Source organism: Gossypium hirsutum, chromosome D09, assembly GCF_007990345.1.
Source record: "Gossypium hirsutum isolate 1008001.06 chromosome D09, Gossypium_hirsutum_v2.1, whole genome shotgun sequence".
Taxonomy (NCBI): Eukaryota; Viridiplantae; Streptophyta; class Magnoliopsida; order Malvales; family Malvaceae; genus Gossypium; species Gossypium hirsutum.
Genome location: NC_053445.1, coordinates 31,768,211 through 31,787,135, shown reverse-complemented (window position 1 = coordinate 31,787,135; position 18,925 = coordinate 31,768,211). Strand labels below are relative to the sequence as shown.

The following is an 18,925-nucleotide window of genomic DNA, read 5'->3' as shown; positions in this document are numbered from 1 at the left end:
GTGAAAAAAAATTATATAACAAATATATTTATTAAATGTTCACATAAAACCCAATTGAAGTCTTGGTTAAAATAATAAAATTAATTAACTATTGTATATGATGTTTTAGGTTCAAATCTCATTATAATCATTTTTTTTATTTATTTGCTGTAGTAAAAAAGAGAGACAAAAACAACTTCATAAAAATATATCTTAATTTGTATAGGAGAAGTATTTTAATAATTTCATAATCGAGTTAATGCCCAATTGATCTGTAACATCAACTCAGTAAAATACTTAAAATAATGATAGATAATTTAAAATAAAAAACATATTAAAATATAGATTTATTCACAAATCAGATTTTCTCTATGAGGTATGTTTGACCTATTAAAATGTAGGGTAAATTACCTAGTTGGTCACCCAACTTTTAGGGCGCATTCATTGTTGTCACCCAAAATGAAATCCTTGCAATTTTGTCACTCAATTTTTTAAGGCACGTTCATTTTAGGCACCCGCGTTAAATCTCTAACAGTAGTTGGCTGTACACGCTACATCATGTTTACACTTTCATTTTGGTTGCCCAAAAAACATCATTTTTTAAGTATTAATCAAGGTAAAAAATTAAGAATTAAAGTGAAAAAGCTTAAAAACCAAAATAATGCATTAAGAAATTTGTCAAATTGTACTTGCCAAGTGTCTTGTGAAAGTTTATGTTACAAGTCAATTCTATATGTTATGACTTGTATATTTTTTTCGCTATTATGCTAACATGTACTCAACTTGACTTTACACCTTCCAAGTGTTTGGACTTCATGTCCGAGATACATTTCATAAGTTATAATAGAAACATTTATTTATTTTGATGGCTTGTTCTCATCTCAATGCTTTCAAGTATATTTTCATTCAAAATCCCCACTTTTCAATAATATTGAAGTGTTCTATGTATATTATCATTGTTGACAAAAAATTCCTTTTGTCAACTCCATCATATTTGGTTATGACATAACTAATTGAGATATCTCATTATATTCATAATTTCAGGTACTTGAACCTTTTCTGGAGTTTTATCAAAAGTTATGCCTTGAGTCTCTTCACTAGTGCCCGCCTCCTTTAGCATATGATCATATTCATTTCTTTCTCCTTTCTTTAAAGAATTTTTCATTTTTTGGAATCAACTAATTTGTTTATTTTTTCACATTGTCCTTCTGGTAGATATAATTATTTGGAGCATTTTAACTGGTATATGTATTAGTTAGTATATGCAATCTCTAAATATCATCACTAAACATGTTTGGAAAATAATTTTATCCTTCAAACTTTGTGCACATAATATTAGTGAGGATCACAAAAAAATGATGACATAATTATTTAACCAATTTGCCTCCTCTTAATACAAGGAAAATTTGTAACATAACAATACTTTTTAAAATTTATAAATGTATCTCCCTTCAACTTTTCACATCTAATGAAAATTTTAAAATTTATCAACTTCTTACTTGATGATCCATCTTAGTGCGTTATGGTGGAACATAAAATAAATATTGCACATCCAAATATTCTTAGATGAAATCTATTAGCATATAAATGAAAGTCAATTCTCATGAGACAAATATTTCTTACATGTTGACTTGATGCAAGTAAAATTACATGCTTATTGTAAAGCTATTCTTAGATTGATGGTTAAGCAATTAAATGAAGTTATAGTTTTCCTAACCATTCAGTATAATATATATAGGCATAGACAACTTAATATTTTCCCAGCTAAAACTATGAAAATCAAGCTTGGGATATAGTTCACCAGTGTTGTTAGCACAAATGGTGTACTACAGAGATTGTTGATAAGCTGTAAAAGTAACATATTTTAATCTCATTCTTAATGTATTTTTGGATGATTAATTATGTAAATTAGTGAATTTGATACTCCTAATCCTTTAAATTATTGTTTTTATACTTAGGAGAGCATTTAGGAGCAACAGAAGCGAAAAATGAGCCAAAATCAGACAAATAGAGTTGTTTCCAGGATCCACACGGCTTGGGTATTTCCACACGGGCTGGCCACACGCCCGTGTGCCAGCCCGTGTCGATATCACACCCTGCTTCCAAAATACGCAGAAAAAAACCCAATTTTTAGGCTTTCTGAGCATTCTGAAGTCTATAAATACCAATTAGAAGAAGACCTAACGAGGCACTGAGAGAAGATCAAAGAAAGCACTCGAAGAACGCTATTAGAATCAACTCGGAAGCAGATCTCATTCCAGATCGAAGATATCCATTTAATTTCTTTCGAAGTTTTATTGATTTTTTTTATGTCTTGTGGTTATTCTGACTTTAAGATGTTTTCATTCAAGATTATGAACTAAATTTCCTAGATACCTAGGGAAGATGAAACCTATGATGAATCTTATTATTTGATTTCGGATTTACGCGATAAATACTTGATTATTGTTCTCAATTATGTATGCTTATCTCTTGTTTTAATATTTCTGAGATATTAATTCAAGTTTAATGTGCTTATTTCAATGGAGCAAAAGTCTCTGTTTAAGAGTAGATCTAGTATGATTGAGTGGAGTTGCATGCAATCCTAGAAATAGGACGACATAAATCTACCGTATTAGAGTCAAATCTAATAGGGGAATGCATAAATTGAGGTAATGCGGCGATAGGGGTTTTAATTAGAAATAGATTTTAATTAATCAACCTAGAGTCAGTTGTTCTTACCCTTGAAAGAAATATTAACATAATTTAAGGATTTTGTTAGGATCGTCCCGATTAAGCAACGAACAAGTAAAAATAGTAGAAGAAATTGAGAAGATGAACACACAAATTTAACGTGGAAAAACCCCTCAAAAGAGGATAAAAAACCACGGGCAAAGATAATTTTACTATAATGGCAAAAGAATGAAGAGTACAAAAGATGGAGATAAAAACTAAACCCCGAAAACCCGAAAAATAAAGAACCCTCAAACGTAAACACAAAATTCTCTGAATGTGTTATGAGTTCTAATCTAATGGGTGTCTCTTATTCTAAGATTGTAAAAGAGCCTATTTATAGGCTAAATTAGTAAGTCAAATAAACTATACTAATAAATGCTAAATATATTATACTAATAAATACTAAATCTTCTAGAAAGAAAATATATTTTTGTTTAACTTGACTTGCAAGCAATCTCTTAGAATTTGGGTCACACAATTCTAACAATCTCCACCTTGACACAAATTCTTTCAATGCCATCTTTGCCAAAACCTGCCACGGGCCTATCTTGAACTATGCAGGGAATTAACTGAGTCGAATCTATGCTTAAAAGCTGGAAGACTTCTAGCCTTCGACTTGTGCACTGCCAAATCAAAACTAACCCGGGTCTGATTTTCACGAATACAGTGCCCTAACTTTTCAAAACCTGCATCCAAAAGAGAACCTCTCTTCAACGAAATGGTCATACCTTTTTCCCTCCTATGACCAAGTTGCCTCCGCTTCAAATGAGTTGACTTTGACTCCGTAACGGACGAGGGACGTCCGATTTCACCGGTCACTGTAGAACCTTCCAGAATATAAAGACTGCCGGTTCTTTTACCTTTTAACAAAACGAGAGCTCCACGAGATACTTTAATGTCGCTCGACTCGATGTTGATTCTGCATCATTTCAAGTCTAAAATACTCAAGGAGATGAGATTCTTTCGTAAATCAGGTACATACCTGACATCTGAGAGTGTCCTAATCGTCCCATCGTGTATCCTAATTTTAACAGTACCAATACCGATTATTTTACTAGATGAATCGTTTCCCATGTGCACAACTCCACCTTCAACTGAACTGTATGTGGAGAACCATTCTCTATTGGGACACATGTGGAAAGAACATCCTGAATCTAGGATCCACTCAGACGTAAGCTTGGAGTTATCGCTCGTTGACACTAACAAGAAATCATCACCGCCTTCATCGACCAAATTAGCACCAGCTACATCTTCCTCGTTACTCTCAGCAGCTCTTTTATTTCGCAGTTTATAACAATCTGCTTTGACGTGACCTAACTTTTTGCAATAGCGACACCTTTTGTCTCGTTTCTTTGATGCTACCAAAACGGAAGCTTGTCTATCTGCTTTGCTATTCAAATCAAACTCATTGTCGAGTTTGTCTCTACTCAACAAATGACCCTTCACATCTTCGAGCGAGAGTTTGTCTCTGCCATAAATCAGGGTCTCCCTGAAAGACTTGTATGAAGAGGGTAAAGAGCACAATAATAGCATAGCTTGATCTTCATCGTCAATATAAACCTCAACGTTCTTTAAATCATTTAAAAGAGTAATGAATTGACTGATGTGATCTTTAAGAAGCTCACCTTCGTTCATGCGAAACGTAAATAGACGTTGTTTCAACACTAAACGGTTAGCCAGAGACTTAGTCGCATAAAGAGTTTCTAACCTTTTCCACAAGGCGAATGAGGTCTTCTCCATCAATACCTCCTGCAATACTGTATTCGCGAGGCACAACTGGATTGCAGACAAGGCCTTTTCATCAAGCTCTTCCCATTCTGTTTGATTTAGATTCTCAGGCTTTTTCCCTGTAACAACCTTTTTCAAGCCATTTTGAACTAGAATTGCCATCATCCGAACTTGCCACAGATTGAAATTTGTCTCACCATCGAACTTCTCAATTTCAAACCTTGTTGCTGCCATCTCTGACCGGGCTGATCTATGAAAGTTAAACTAGCTCTGATACCACTTGTTAGGATCGTCCTGATTAAGCAACGAACAAGTAAAAATAGTAGAAGAAATTGAGAAGATGAACACACAAATTTAACGTGGAAAAACCCCTCAAAAGAGGATAAAAAACCACGGGCAAAAATAATTTTACTATAATGGCAAAAGAATGAAGAGTACAAAAGATGGAGATAAAAACTAAACCCCGAAAACCCAAAAAACAAAGAACCCTCAAACGTAAACACAAAATTCTCTGAATGTGTTATTAGTTCTAATCTAATGGGTGTCTCTTATTCTAAGATTGTAAAGGAGCCTATTTATAGGCTAAATTAGTAAGTCAAATAAACTATACTAATAAATGCTAAATATATTATACTAATAAATACTAAATCTTCTAGAAAGAAAATATATTTTTGTTTAACTTGACTTGCAAGCAATCTCTTAGAATTTGGGTCACACAATTCTAACAGATTTCTACGGATCAAGACACAAGTGAATAAATTGTTTAATTCAGATTCAGAATAATAGTTGAAGTCTTGGTGGATTCTTTCTTGGGTATTGTCTTTCTCATTGGTTATTTTTGATTAATTTCCTATTTCATTTTCTGTTGCGTTCTTAGTTAAATTGGATTAGTAAATTTAGATTAAAAACAATCACTCCAATTTATAAGCTTAATAATAGAAAAACGGTAATTACTAGTACTTTTAGTCCTCGTGGATACGATATTCCCTACTCACCATAGCTATACTATTGTTCGATAGGTGCGCTTGCCTTTGTCAATTATAGTTAGTTTAGTGACCATCAAGTTTTTGGTGCCGTTGCTGAGGACTAAAATATTAGGAACACTTGATTTTTATTAATTTAGTCATTTATTTTTATTGTATTTTATTTTTGTTTCTAGTTTAATTGTTGTTTTCTAATTTTTCTTTTATTTGCTTATGACAGGTTCCTTTAGTTTATGACTAGAAGAAACCCGTTGGGACCATTACTGTTTGATAGTGAAATTGAGAGTACAGTGCGCAGAAACTGTAAAAAAGCAAGGTAGAGTCAACAGAGTATAGTAGATAAGCAAGAGGACATTATTATTATTGAAGAGATGGATGATAATTAGAATAATCAACTGCCTTCTGCGGTTGCTGCAAATTCGAATCTTGCTCCTCGTACTATGTATAATTATCTCAAGCCCACTCTAACTGAGGTTGAATCGAGTATTGTGAGACCCACTATTGCTGCAAATAACTTCAAACTGAAGCCGAACACTATTCAGATGGTACAACAATTTGTTCAGTTCGATGGTTTGCAAGATGAAGATCCAAATACTCAATTGGCTAAATTTCTGGAAGTCTGTGATATTTTCAAGATAAATGGCGTTTCTGACGACACCATTCGCCTACGGTTGTTCCCCTTCTCGTTGAGGAACAAAGCTAAATAGTGGTTGAATTCTTTATCACGAGATTCTATCACTTCATGGGATCAAATGACCGAAAAATTCTTATTGAAGTACTTCCTACCTGTTAAGACAACTAAGTTGAGGAATGATATCTCTTCCTTCGTTTAGATTAACTTAAAAACTCTATATGATACATGGGAGAGGTATAATGACTTATTGAGACGATGCCCTCACCATGGGTTACCTCTATGGCTACAGGTTCAAACCCTCTACAACAGTTTGAATCCCTCAACTAGGCAATTGATCGATGCAACAGCCGATGAAACTCTGAACAATAAAACACCTGAAGTGGCTTATAAATTTATAGGGGAGATGACACTGAATAATTATCAGTGGCAAGTCATGAGGACAAAGCAGGTGAAAGCAACCAATATTTTTAACTTAGATGTGGTCACCATGTTATCGAATCAGGTGGAACTTTTAAATAAGAAAATTGATGGCTTATGTGTTTCTACACAGGTACATCCGGTGATGCAGTGCGATACGAATGGAGGAGGAATGAACAATCCAGAATATTTAACCTACGGTCCTAGCACAGAGAACGAACAAATCAACTATATGGGTAATAATTCTAGGCTTCAAAATAACCCTTTATAGTAATACCTATAATGCAGGTTGGAGGAATCATCCCAATTTCTCTTGGGGTGGTCAATGAAATCAGAGAGCACAACCCCCTTCAGGCTTCCAACAACAACCTTACCAACAAAAGAAGAAGCCGAACTTTGAGGAGATGTTGACGAAGTTTATCTCAGTATCAGAAACTCGCTTTCAAAACACTGAAGCAACACTTAAAAATCAGCAAACGTCAATTCAAGGGCTCGAAAACCAAATAGGTCAGCTTGCTAAGCTAATCTTAGAAAGACCACAAGGTAGCTTGCCTAGCAATATCGAAACTAACCCAAGAGAGAAGCTTCATGCAATTACTGTTCGAGATGAAGAAAGGTTAGTTGAATCTGAATCAGAACTGAGGCAAGAAAGTGTGGTAAGTAACGGTAAGGTTGAGGTAAGCCAGAATGAGCAAAAACGGTTGGTAAAGAATATAAACCTCGAGTGTCATATCCTAACACAACAAAGAGAGACCAAACGAACGAATAATTTGGTAAATTTATTAAACTTCTGAAAAAATTACATATTAACTTACAGTTTATTGAAGCTCTTTCGCAGATGCCTAATTCTGTTAAATTTTTGAAGGAGCTTTTGGCAAACAAGATGACTTGAGGACAAGACCACATATTAAGCTAACACCTTACCATTGGACTAGCAAGCTCATTCTAATATAAGTTGACAAAAAATATAATATAAGTCCTGCAATTAAGAATAAAGCTAGGAGCAAAAATAGCAACATTTCCAAAAGTGAGACTTGAACCCAATACCTCAAACACACTCCCACATCACTTAAACACTAAAGCAAATACTTATTTTATGATAAAATTCGTAAAAATAGGATTCAATAAATCAGGGCGTTACAACATATATCTTCTTGATCTAAAAAATAATATTATGTTTTACAAAATTTTGCATCATAAGAAGGTGCAAAATTAGCTCTTCAAGAGCTTTTACAATCTAATGCAATATTAATTAGCTCTTCGGGAGCATGTAATAAAAAAATACTTTATCATATAACATTAGTGAATGTGTACTTTATTTTAAATAATACGCAGTTTTGCAATTCTTTTCAACATATATGATAAAAATTTTAGATATTAAAAAAACCCTCTATTTATTCATATAAAAAATATTTTTATATAAAGAATAAGTATAAATAAGACATATGTTAAATATAACAAAGAATAAATTCATGTCACTAAACAATCACTTTAAGAAGCATGCAATTAGATAAATTGTTTTATATACCATAACACAATAAAGTACAAAATATTATAAGGTCATAATAAGATATTAAAGCTACAACTATAGAGGTTTAAAATTAAATTTTCTAACCTCCACCTTTTATAGTATAATTTCAATTCAAATTTTATTATCATGCATTATGGAGTATCTTTTTTTTTCTTAATATATGTAAGACTTTGCAAAATTAATTGTTTTAGACATGCTACGGACATGTACACGATGCATTTATATTTATCATAATATTTATTAGCATCATCTTTTTGTTTAGCATTAAATTTTTTTCACAACTAGTAAAATTATAATGTCAATATAAATTGTGATAATTGATAATTTTATTGTCATTCATTTTATCTAGAATCTACATATAAGTAATATTATGACATTTACTTTTAGAAATGTCTAAACCAATGAGACGTCTATAATGGCATTATTTCAATAAAAGAAATATATTTTATTTTATAAAAGTATATACAATATTCAGTTCAGGGAGTATGTCGAAGTTTTTAAATATCCAAATTGAGTTCAATGATAAAAAGTGATGATAATTTTTTTTATATTTATTGCAAACATTCAATTCAAGGAATGTATAAGAAATAATTTGGAAAATAATGTAAACTTTTTTCATATTCTTTGCAAATAAGATCATAAGATATTATCCACTCCAAATAATGATTAATTAGTATAAATCATTGATCATTTTATTCCAGGAATAAACATTTAGCAACATTTTAGATTATCCATCTTCCACTTATTTATGTGCGAATAACAACAATAAGTTTCATTCACTTCTAGGAATGAATAAACAATATAATTTGTTAACAAATCCAATAAAGTCATCATTGTTTGCCAATTTACTTCAATACCATTGTGATAAATCAAATGTATCTATACATTGTTCCCTTCTCTTTTTAATCAAACCTTGGCAAAATATTCAACCAATATGCATATGTCAAGTGGCCTTTGAATATAACATAAATATTTTCATTCTCTTCGAAGGGCTATTTGGAAAACTTTAATTGTTCCTTTTTTTATTATTTAAAAATAATCATTTTACTCTATAGGAGAGAAAGGAATTATCATAATCACTATAGTAGTGATTATTATACCTATACTAGCCCATCAAAGACCATGCTCACAACCACAACTATACCTTTGTCCTTTTTAAGATTGATTATGCAATGCTACATTCACCTTAGGGAATGAATTTTTTTTATTATCATAATTTTCTTTCAAAAACTAATCCATAATTTTAAAGAATCTTTTACATGTTTTCTTGCAAAAATTCATGATTAATATCATTATATATTTCTCAAGCATGTATAGATTTGAACTCCAAACTAATCATTGCATATAATACACATTTACAATAGATAAGAAGAGATAAGAACAATCATATAATTTAATCAAAATTAAAACTAAACCAATAAATTTTATAAAGAAAATAAAAGAAATATATTTCTCCACATAGAAAGCGTAACAGTTAAACCTGAGGAGGGATTTATAAATTCATAGAGATTCAAATAGATAATTATATAAATTGAACTTAGATAATTATAGAAATTATAAAAATTGAATCAAATTCTTAAAAAAATGACTAAACTTAGGTAATTGTGGATGAGAAGTAGAGACTATGAGCATTTTTTGCAATGAAGAGAAAGTGATCATCCCCAAGCAAATCTCGAGTAGCCACTCACGAATTTTTAACCAAACAATTAAATTTCAATACTTGGAGCCCAACAAAATTTTGACGTAAACTAAGGACCTATCAGTCTTGAATAAAATTATACTAATAACGTGTTATAAAATAATAATAATGTAAAGAACACAAGAATAATAGATAAGAATAAGGAAAATTTCTATTGCATTTCTCTTCTCTTTCATCCACGTTACAAGTAGTATTCTTCTCTCTCTCTATATATATATTTATAGAGATTTGACTCCTCATTTTCTAATATATAAATATGAAAATGGTTACAAAGAGATGAAATGTGAAGAATTAATAATATTATTAAAAAAAATTATCTACAAAAATATCAATTTTTTAGTATGGTATTTGAAAATTAATATTTATTATATTTGAATTATTAAATAATTAAATATATTTTAATTATAGTTAATAATTTGAATAACAAATTAAAAATAATTACAATAATTAAAAATATATTATTTAAAAATTTAAGCACGTAAAACTACTAAATGTGACATTAGAAATAATATAATAAAAAAAACAACTCTAATAAGTACTTGATAAGCTATTGTTTTTAAAAAAAAATCTAGGTTAGCACTCAACCTAACCCGCCTAACTATTCTATTTCCCTATTTAAAAAAAAAACATCATAATTAAATTTAAATTCGAATCTCGTTAGAATAAAAAATTCTTTGCCGAAACCAAGCCCGGGCCGAGCTGACCAGGCTTAGCAGGTCTAGTGCCCATAGCCCAGACCCTACAAATTTAGGGTTTATCTTGGGATCTTCATTAATCCCACTCATGGACCCACTTGGGCACGCCTCTTGCTAATCAAACAAACGCACCGTTTCAATATTATTTTATTTATTTTAGCAAAGTAATTTCAGTTGCTCTAACGGATTGCCTAACGTGCGCGCCTTCCCCATTTTCTTACCTATTTCGCTTCGACGCGTATTTTTATTAAACTGACAAAAATACCCTCTTTCAGCTTTTTAAGAAAATCTGATCCTATTTATTTGATTCGTATTTAAAATATTATATAAATTTTCATATTTATAATAGAAAAATAATAATTATTGACTCACTTGGATTATATATTTACAAAGGTTCACTCAAACAAATTGCTATAGTGTTGGTGAACTCTGTGAAAGTTGTTATGGCTAATTATATTTAGCTTCTTTTTTTTTTATTAAAAAAATTCAGTGATTAATTTTATGTTAATAATTAAAAATAATTATATTTTACAAAATAATATATTATGAGCGTGTCTTATTTTTCTATCATATTTTTATATAAAATCATATGCATGTTGAGATTTTTTTGATATTCTTTATATCCGTGTTTTACGGTTTATGCTTTTGATATATTTGATCAATAAATATATCTTTAAGCATTCAATTTTTCCATTTTGATCAAAAAAATTTTATTTGGTTTCATACATAAACTTTTAATAAATATATTTTTATATTTTTTTCATTTATGTGCCATAATCTACTAATATTTAATTATTTTAAGTGAAAAGTTTAGTATGCTTGAGGTTCGTGTCAATCAATCTCAGTATTTTTAAAAAACGACTATTAAATTATTTATTTTATTATTACTTCAAAATACTACAAATTAGAATAATTTTAATCTATGAGATGTTTACATCATTGTTATTTTACTTGTGAACTCGATATAAAGTCATAATTGATTCATCATGCCTACTTTATTCATAAAGACATACAACATAAAATTCGATATCAATATTATTGTTTAAAATTCTTATTAAGTTTTGTATTACCCATTAATCAGATCATTGATGCGGGTTGTGAATTCACTAAAAACTTAATATTTGTATAAAAAATACATATTATTTTTAAAATACTTTTATCCTTTTTATATTTTATATAAAATTTAGAATATACATAAGGAGTTTATAACGTAATAATAGTTTTTAGTCTTTCATTCTTTATCATTTCAAAAATATTTAAAATTTATTATATAATTATTTAAAAAATTGTATTTTTGGAAAGATAGTTAAGTATTAGCTTTGTTGTCCAGTTTTACTTTTTTTTTTTGTCCTTCTTAGTCATTTCACAATCGTCTTTCTTTCTCTTTTTCCTCTGCGACTTTCCATAAAAAAGGTAAGAAAATGGTAATTTTGTTGAGATTATAAATAAAAATCTCATTAAAAAAAATTGCGGAGGAGGAATCAGCGGCGGTTAATTGTAAATTTCACGATCGATATCATATGATTTATTTGATAAGAGATCTGGTGGAAAGCTGAGACGATGGCAGCGGGGACAATGGCCACGGCGGCAGGGGCGGCGGTGATACTTTATTACGTCTGGTTAAAGAAATCGGTGGCTAAAGACGGCGTCGACGGCGGAGAAGAAGGTGAAGATTTATTAAAATCGAGCAGATCGTTGAAGAAGAGAATAGCAAGAAGACCGGCTCAAGCGCCCGCAACATGGCTCGAAGCCATCGCCACGATATCGGAGACTCTGAGATTCACTTACTCGGAAACTCTTGGCAAATGGCCGATCGGCGATTTGGCTTTTGGCATTAATTATCTTATGCGGAGACAGGTTCGTTTAATTCAACCTCTTGTTTAGTCAAATTAGTTCTTTGATGTAAATATTAGAAATTTTGTTCTAAACCCCTTTTTTTTTATTTTTTAGGGAAATTTGCAAGTGGCTAGTGTATATGCGGGAAACAATTGTGTGGAATTAAAGGGGCAAGAGATTAAAGAAGAGTTAAATAAGCTTTTAAGATTGTTAACTCTCTGTATGTTTTTCTCAAAGAAGCCATTTCCAGTGTTTTTAGACTTTGCCGGTTATTCAGAGGAAGACGTTCTTCTTCATAAACCCAAAGCTGGGGTACGTTTCCCTGTTCAAAGCATTTCTTTATTTATTTTAATTTTATGTATAAAGTACAGCTTATTGTTTGATGATTGAGCAAGCAATGCGGAGTATTAGGCGTCCAATAGCTTTCTTTCCTTTTCGAATACTATGAGGGTTCCTGCGATTTTGAGTAGGAAACTGAACGAATCTTTTAGTTTATGCGCTAGGTAATATGTCCAGCAAGGCTTATTTGGCAGGGAAAGAATTCATATTACCCAGTTTCATCAAATTTATGTAAAATAAGGAAGTTAAGAACCAAGGTTGCATCTTTCTTCGAAGTTTTGTAGGCCATGCGAAGTCTAAATCATTATTGAATAACTTTCTTACTAGTTTGAATATGAGGAGGGTTCTTGTTCTGTCAAATAGTAGCTTAAGCACGAGGCAATATGTCTAACAAGGTTTAGTTGGCAGGGAAAGAATGAGTATGGGCGTAAAAGTTAACCCATTTGCATAAAATTTATGTAAAGTAAGAAAATTCAGAACCAAGGTAGCATCTTTCATCGCCGTTGGTGTAGGCTATGTGAAGTTTTGATCATTATTTGAATTACTTTCTTACTAGTTTGAATATTAGTAGTGCTTTTGTGATGTCAAATATTTTAGCTTAGGCGCAAGGTAAAATATCCAATCAAGCTTAGTTGTGGGGAAAAGAATGAGAGAGAGGTGTAAAAATTACCCATTTTCTTCAAGCTTTGTAAGATAAGCAAGTTAAGAACCAAGGAGGTATCTTTCATCATAGTTGGTGAAGCCTAGCATATCTGAATGGCACTTGCATTCCTTAGGCTAGGTGGAAATGCATTAACTTTTTCCATAGTCAAGTTAACTTTAGAGTATGGCCACAAAAAAAAGTTAGCATTAGAGATTTTGACCAGCTGGGTTCTTTTACCATTTCCATTTGGGGTTTAACAGGACTTCGAACTTTTCATTGACTTGTTCATTTTAATGAAGTAAATTATGTTACTGAGGATAGTTGTGTAGTGTGTCTTCTTTCCATCTGTTTTTGGGTGTGTAATAAAGCGGTTCTAGTTCTTCTGTGAGGATATTGATTTACTTTTAGAATAAATTTTGCAGCTTATGAAGCCAGCTTTCACAATTATACGTGATAAAGACTCAAAGTGCTTCCTCCTATTGATTCGTGGCACTCATAGCATTAAAGATACACTAACAGCAGCAACTGGTGCGGTGGTGCCTTTCCACCATTCAGTTTTACATGATGGTGGAATTAGCAACCTTGTTTTAGGATATGCACACTGTGGAATGGTTGCTGCAGCTCGTTGGATTGCAAAGCTTGCTGCTTCTTGCTTGCTCAAGGCTCTCAGTGAATATCCTGACTATCAAGTTAAGGTAATTGTTAACTGTTTTGTTTTCTCACTAATACAGTGAACATACAAATATTTGTGTGCTTCCTTTGTTATGTATTACTAATCCCTATTTTCAAAGCTACTTAGATGTAGATTTTTCTGATGGATTCAACATAAACAATATCGTTTTACCTTGTTTTTCCTGTTATTATAACCCCTTCCAGTATGACCCGTATTTTCAACTAGATGATGTATATTTTGCTAATGCTTAGTTACTTTCAGTATGATCTGTATATTTTGCTAGATGATGTATATCTTGCTGTTGAAGTTATATGCTTTTGTGATATAATTATTGGATAAAATTTGCCAGCTTAGATATACAAACTGGGTATCTAATGTTTCTTTTCAACATCAGATAGTTGGGCATTCACTTGGAGGTGGAACAGCGGCATTATTAACATACATTCTTCGGGAACAGAAAGAGTTTGCCTCTAGCACTTGTTTTACATTTGCCCCAGGTAAATGATTCAGCATACATTTGTTCATAATTAAGCTTTTGTCAGTGTGCGTGTTATTATTAGCTCATTCTCTAAAGCATTTAGTCCGCTTAACACAAATAGCGTTATTTGACTCTGTGCTACTCAGGCTCGGGTGTATGTTGGGTACAGTTATGTGCCCACACTTTATGGGTTTTCTTTAAAGAGATTTTTTTTTTTTTTTGGATTTAGAAGGTCCTGGGAGGAGGATCGTCTTCATTTCCAGATATGCATTGGACATGAGTATTTAAAAGAAAAAATGGAGGAGTCAAAGCAACATAAATTTGACTTTCTTTGGCCATATTTTGACACATCAATGATAATTATTTTGTTCTATAAGAGATAAATCAAATGGATGTACATGTGGAAGGTGTGGAAGGCTAAACTTTTTATATTAAAATTTTGCTTCAAGCTTTTAGGTTTACATCGAAAGGTTGTAATGACGTGTGCTTAATGAGGCTTCTTTTATCCCTTACGGGAAATTAATTACACTGCTCTTTTCAAAATTGCAGCTGCTTGCATGACATGGGATTTAGCGGAGTCAGGCAAGCACTTCATTACAACTATCATCAATGGGTCTGATTTAGTGCCTACATTCTCAGCTGCTTCAGTTGATGACCTTCGCACTGAGGTGCTTTTCATTTTATCCTTGAGTGGATAACAAATTGAAACAACTGTTTATAATGGTTATAACCTACTCTGTGAGGGTTCTTACCTAAAAGTTGTTTTCATCAGGTTACAGCATCTTCATGGTTAAACGATTTGAGGGATCAGGTTGAACGCACTCGGGTCCTTAATGTTGTTTACCGTTCTGCTACTGCTCTGGGTTCACGCCTTCCCTCTATAGCTAGTGCAAAAGCCAGGGTTGCTGGTGCTGGTGCTGGTGCACTTCTTCGACCGGTTACAAGCAGCACTAAGGTAAAACCGTAATGAGTTTGTGAAACTTCAAATTTGTTGGTTTCCTGAGATTTACGATACAGTTTTCTGCCAAAAAATTGCACATGATATACGGGTTTCCTTGACCATGTAGTTTGAGCTTTTGTGTAGATCATATTGTTTAACAAGTTAAAGAATCTGATGCCCGTTTTGCTTTAATTTTCATGAGGTATTTCAGTTTTGTGTCTGATGCATGGGTTATCTCCCTTTTTAACTTTAGGTTGTCATGAAGGGTGCACAGAATGTCGCTCAAGCTGTTGTCAGAAGCCGTTCATCTCTATCTTCATGGTCATGCATGGGTCCCCGTTGTCGTAATGTTGGTCCGGCATTGAATGCTAAAGGGGATGATATGACTGAAGCTTCAGTAGTATCAGAAAGAAGTTCTGAAGCTTTTGTGACTGAGGGGGATACAATAGATCCAGTACAAACAAGTGTGGAATGTAATTCCGGTGGTGGTTGTGGTGGTTCTGGCTGTGATGACACAGATGAAGACGAACCCCTGATTACAATGGATAGAGTTATTACTACATCAACCGTGGATGAAATCACAGGCGGTGAGTTGTGGTACGAACTAGAGAAGGAGCTTAAGAGGCGGGCAAGCGAGGTTGATCTTCAGGCCCGAGCGGAAGAAGCAGCTGTGGCGAAAGAAATAACGGAGGAAGAGACAGTTATAGCTGATACATCATCAGAAAGTAAAAAAACGGTATCTTCCTCGGATGCCTTGGAGAACCACCAGTTCTATCCCCCAGGCAGAATTATGCATATTGTTTCGATACCTTCATTGGATCCTAGTGGGAAGCTAGATGATGATGATGGCGACGGGGATGGGGATGGGTCGAATGATGAACGTGTTGGTATATACGAAACACCCAGAGAACTGTACAGTAAAATCAGGCTATCAAGAACCATGATCAATGATCATTATATGCCTATGTATAAGAAAATGATGGAATTGTTAATTAGTGAACTCCAAAAAGATGAAGCCAGTAACTATTGAAGTTTTTACAAGATTTACATTGCTCATTTCTTCAAGTGTAATATTCCTATGAATGTATTTGTAACGAATAGAATTAGTTTTCCAAAAAAAAAAAAAATCTATAAGTTTATGGTTTTCTTGAAGTAAACTGTGCGTGAATCGGATTTATCTGTTTGCTCTATTTAAAATGATTTTTTTATTTTAATATATTTTTAAAGTATAATGTTAAATTTAGTTTTTATTGATGTTAATTTGACGTTTATTATTATTTTTATATTAAATTTGACTTAAATTGACTATCAATTTTTTAATAATAATATTATTTAAAACGTTAAATTTTTAAATATATTAATTTGAATGGCAGTACATACTTCATTTAATATTTATAATTTCTTTTGAACTGTGATTTATTTTTTATTTTTATAAATTTTAAATTATTTATTGATGTGATTTAAAATAAGTTGTATCATGTCAGTACATGTTTACTACTATGTCAATTTTATTAAAATAATTAATGTGTTACCAATAAGTGGTTAGATGTAATGATAATACACATTGCATTATCAAGGGGAGGACGTAGGTTCGGACCTAGAAGACAGCCTTATTTAGAGGGACAGCCACGAACCCTGAATATGGACCGTAAAACGGGTATGCATAATATAAAAAAAATTAATATGTTCATATTTTTGTTACAGAAAAGTAATTTAACACGATGAGTGACAAAATTTAATTAAAAAAAGAGATGATATTGATAGAAAATATAAATGTGTAGATACACAAGCAGATTTAAGATGCTTTCTGCTATGTAGATTAAGTTAATCATTCATGAATTGAAATCAATTACTAAATTAAAAAAAAAAACCTCATAATTGATTTAAATAGAACTTGATTTCGAATCTTACGTTGATTCAAATTAAGGATTCTTCTTTCTGCAAACAAGAATATTAAATATGAAATATTGATAATTTGATTGATATTTTTCGAACTAATGGTTTTTTTAGGTATAAAAATAAAATTAGGCCCTAAGATTTATTCATTTTAATATTTTGACATTCAACATTTAAAATTTAGTTAAATTGTTTACTTTTGGATAAAAAACTTATTGACGTGACAACTTATGTGGCATTTTATGTATACTTAACCGCTAACATAGATAAATTTTTTTAAAGTTTTTATGAACTTTTTTGAAATTTGTTGCTTTGTAAATATATTTTTTATTTTTTTTATAAGTGGAGTGTCACGCGAGTGATCACATCAACACTGTTAAAATTTTAAGAGTTAGTCAATTTTGTGCCCAAAAATAAGCAATTTAACTAAAATTTAAAAGTTGGTAGTCAAAATTATCCCGAAAAAGAATAAGGAGCAAAATAACAAAATGAGTAAACATTAGATGCTAAAATTTCTTTGCATGTGGGAGATTGGGCGGTCACGTGAGGAAATTTATATCCGGTACGGGAGATGTATGAACTGAAGGTGTAAAGCTCCGTATATATAATGAGCAAGACTGTAGGTAAACAACGTAACACGCCCTGTCAGGGGTGGTGGGTGACTCGTCAATGAACGAATAGAGACGGTAAGTCGTGCCAACACCTTGTACATCGAACACATTTTATAGGCGAGTGAGTCCAGCTCTACTTCAGTTGGACTCTCCCGTCAATTTTTGGAAGCCTTGCTACTTTTAAGGCTGGGCTAACAACCATAACCTCCATTAATAGTTTTCAGTGTGATTTTTTTAGTATAATTATAAATTCAGCAATATTTTTTTAAAATTTGGTCAAACATTGTTGATTAAATTTTTTGTCAATATGAATTTTTTTCATAAACTATTCAGCAATATGTTGTATCAATAAATGAAATCTGATTAATAAGTGGAAATAGTGAAATTATAAAAAAATTCATAAAATTTAAAAAATAATATAAAATATATGTAGACTTTCATGTTAAAAAATTTAATATTTTAATCAAATTTTTTATTAAAAATAATAACTAGACTTAAAAAAAAGGTTTGATTAAATTTCACTCTTGTTAAACTGTCGAAAGTCAAACTTAACTAAAAAAAGAATAAATATTAAATTGACAAAAAATATAATTAAAATTATCAGTATGCTAATTTTTTTTAGCTAAATAGTATAAAGAAGTTGAAAAACTAATTAAGTTTTAAGTCCAAAGCCCTCAATGTCAAAATCCAAATTAAAAAAACAAATTTAAAAATTATTAACAGACAAAAAATGTGAATATTTTTATTTTTCATCATATTATTAAATTAACATTTCAAATCATATTATTAAATTTGATATTTAAAAATAATTGTAAGTTATATTAACAAACTTGTGGTAATTTTATTTTATTGATGTAAAATAGAGTTATAATTTAGAAAGTGCAAATAAAATAGAGATTGCTTTAGATTAATTATCACTCAATTAGTACTAAGTTATAAGTCAAAATAATTTTTTGTTTAGCTTTATAAATAGTATTCATTAGTTAGAAACATTCAATTAAGTAGCGTCTAAGAAATTCACCGATACGAAAATGGAGATTGTTAATATTAATAAGTTAAAAGTATCTTTAAAATAATGAAGTATTAAAGTTATGATTCTTTGAAGAGATATGAAAGATCGTTTTAATT

General features: G+C 31.3%; 1 protein-coding gene and 1 non-coding gene across 2 annotated transcripts; one reads left to right on the top strand and one right to left on the bottom strand.

The window, feature by feature from the left end:
- Nucleotides 1-6,205: 6,205 nt before the first annotated feature.
- On the bottom strand, nt 6,206-6,312 carry LOC121221501 (small nucleolar RNA R71). The gene has a single exon (XR_005918893.1). It is a non-coding gene; the product is annotated as a small nucleolar RNA R71 (small nucleolar RNA).
- Nucleotides 6,313-11,733: 5,421 nt separating this feature from the next.
- Nucleotides 11,734-16,442, top strand: LOC121220810 (uncharacterized). The gene is made up of 7 exons (XM_041100319.1): nt 11,734-12,238; nt 12,332-12,529; nt 13,622-13,894; nt 14,267-14,369; nt 14,900-15,018; nt 15,123-15,305; nt 15,544-16,442. The coding sequence occupies exons 1-7, from the start codon at nt 11,942-11,944 to the stop codon at nt 16,318-16,320; spliced, it is 1,950 nt and encodes a 649-aa protein (XP_040956253.1). The 5' UTR covers nt 11,734-11,941; the 3' UTR covers nt 16,321-16,442.
- Nucleotides 16,443-18,925: the final 2,483 nt, after the last annotated feature.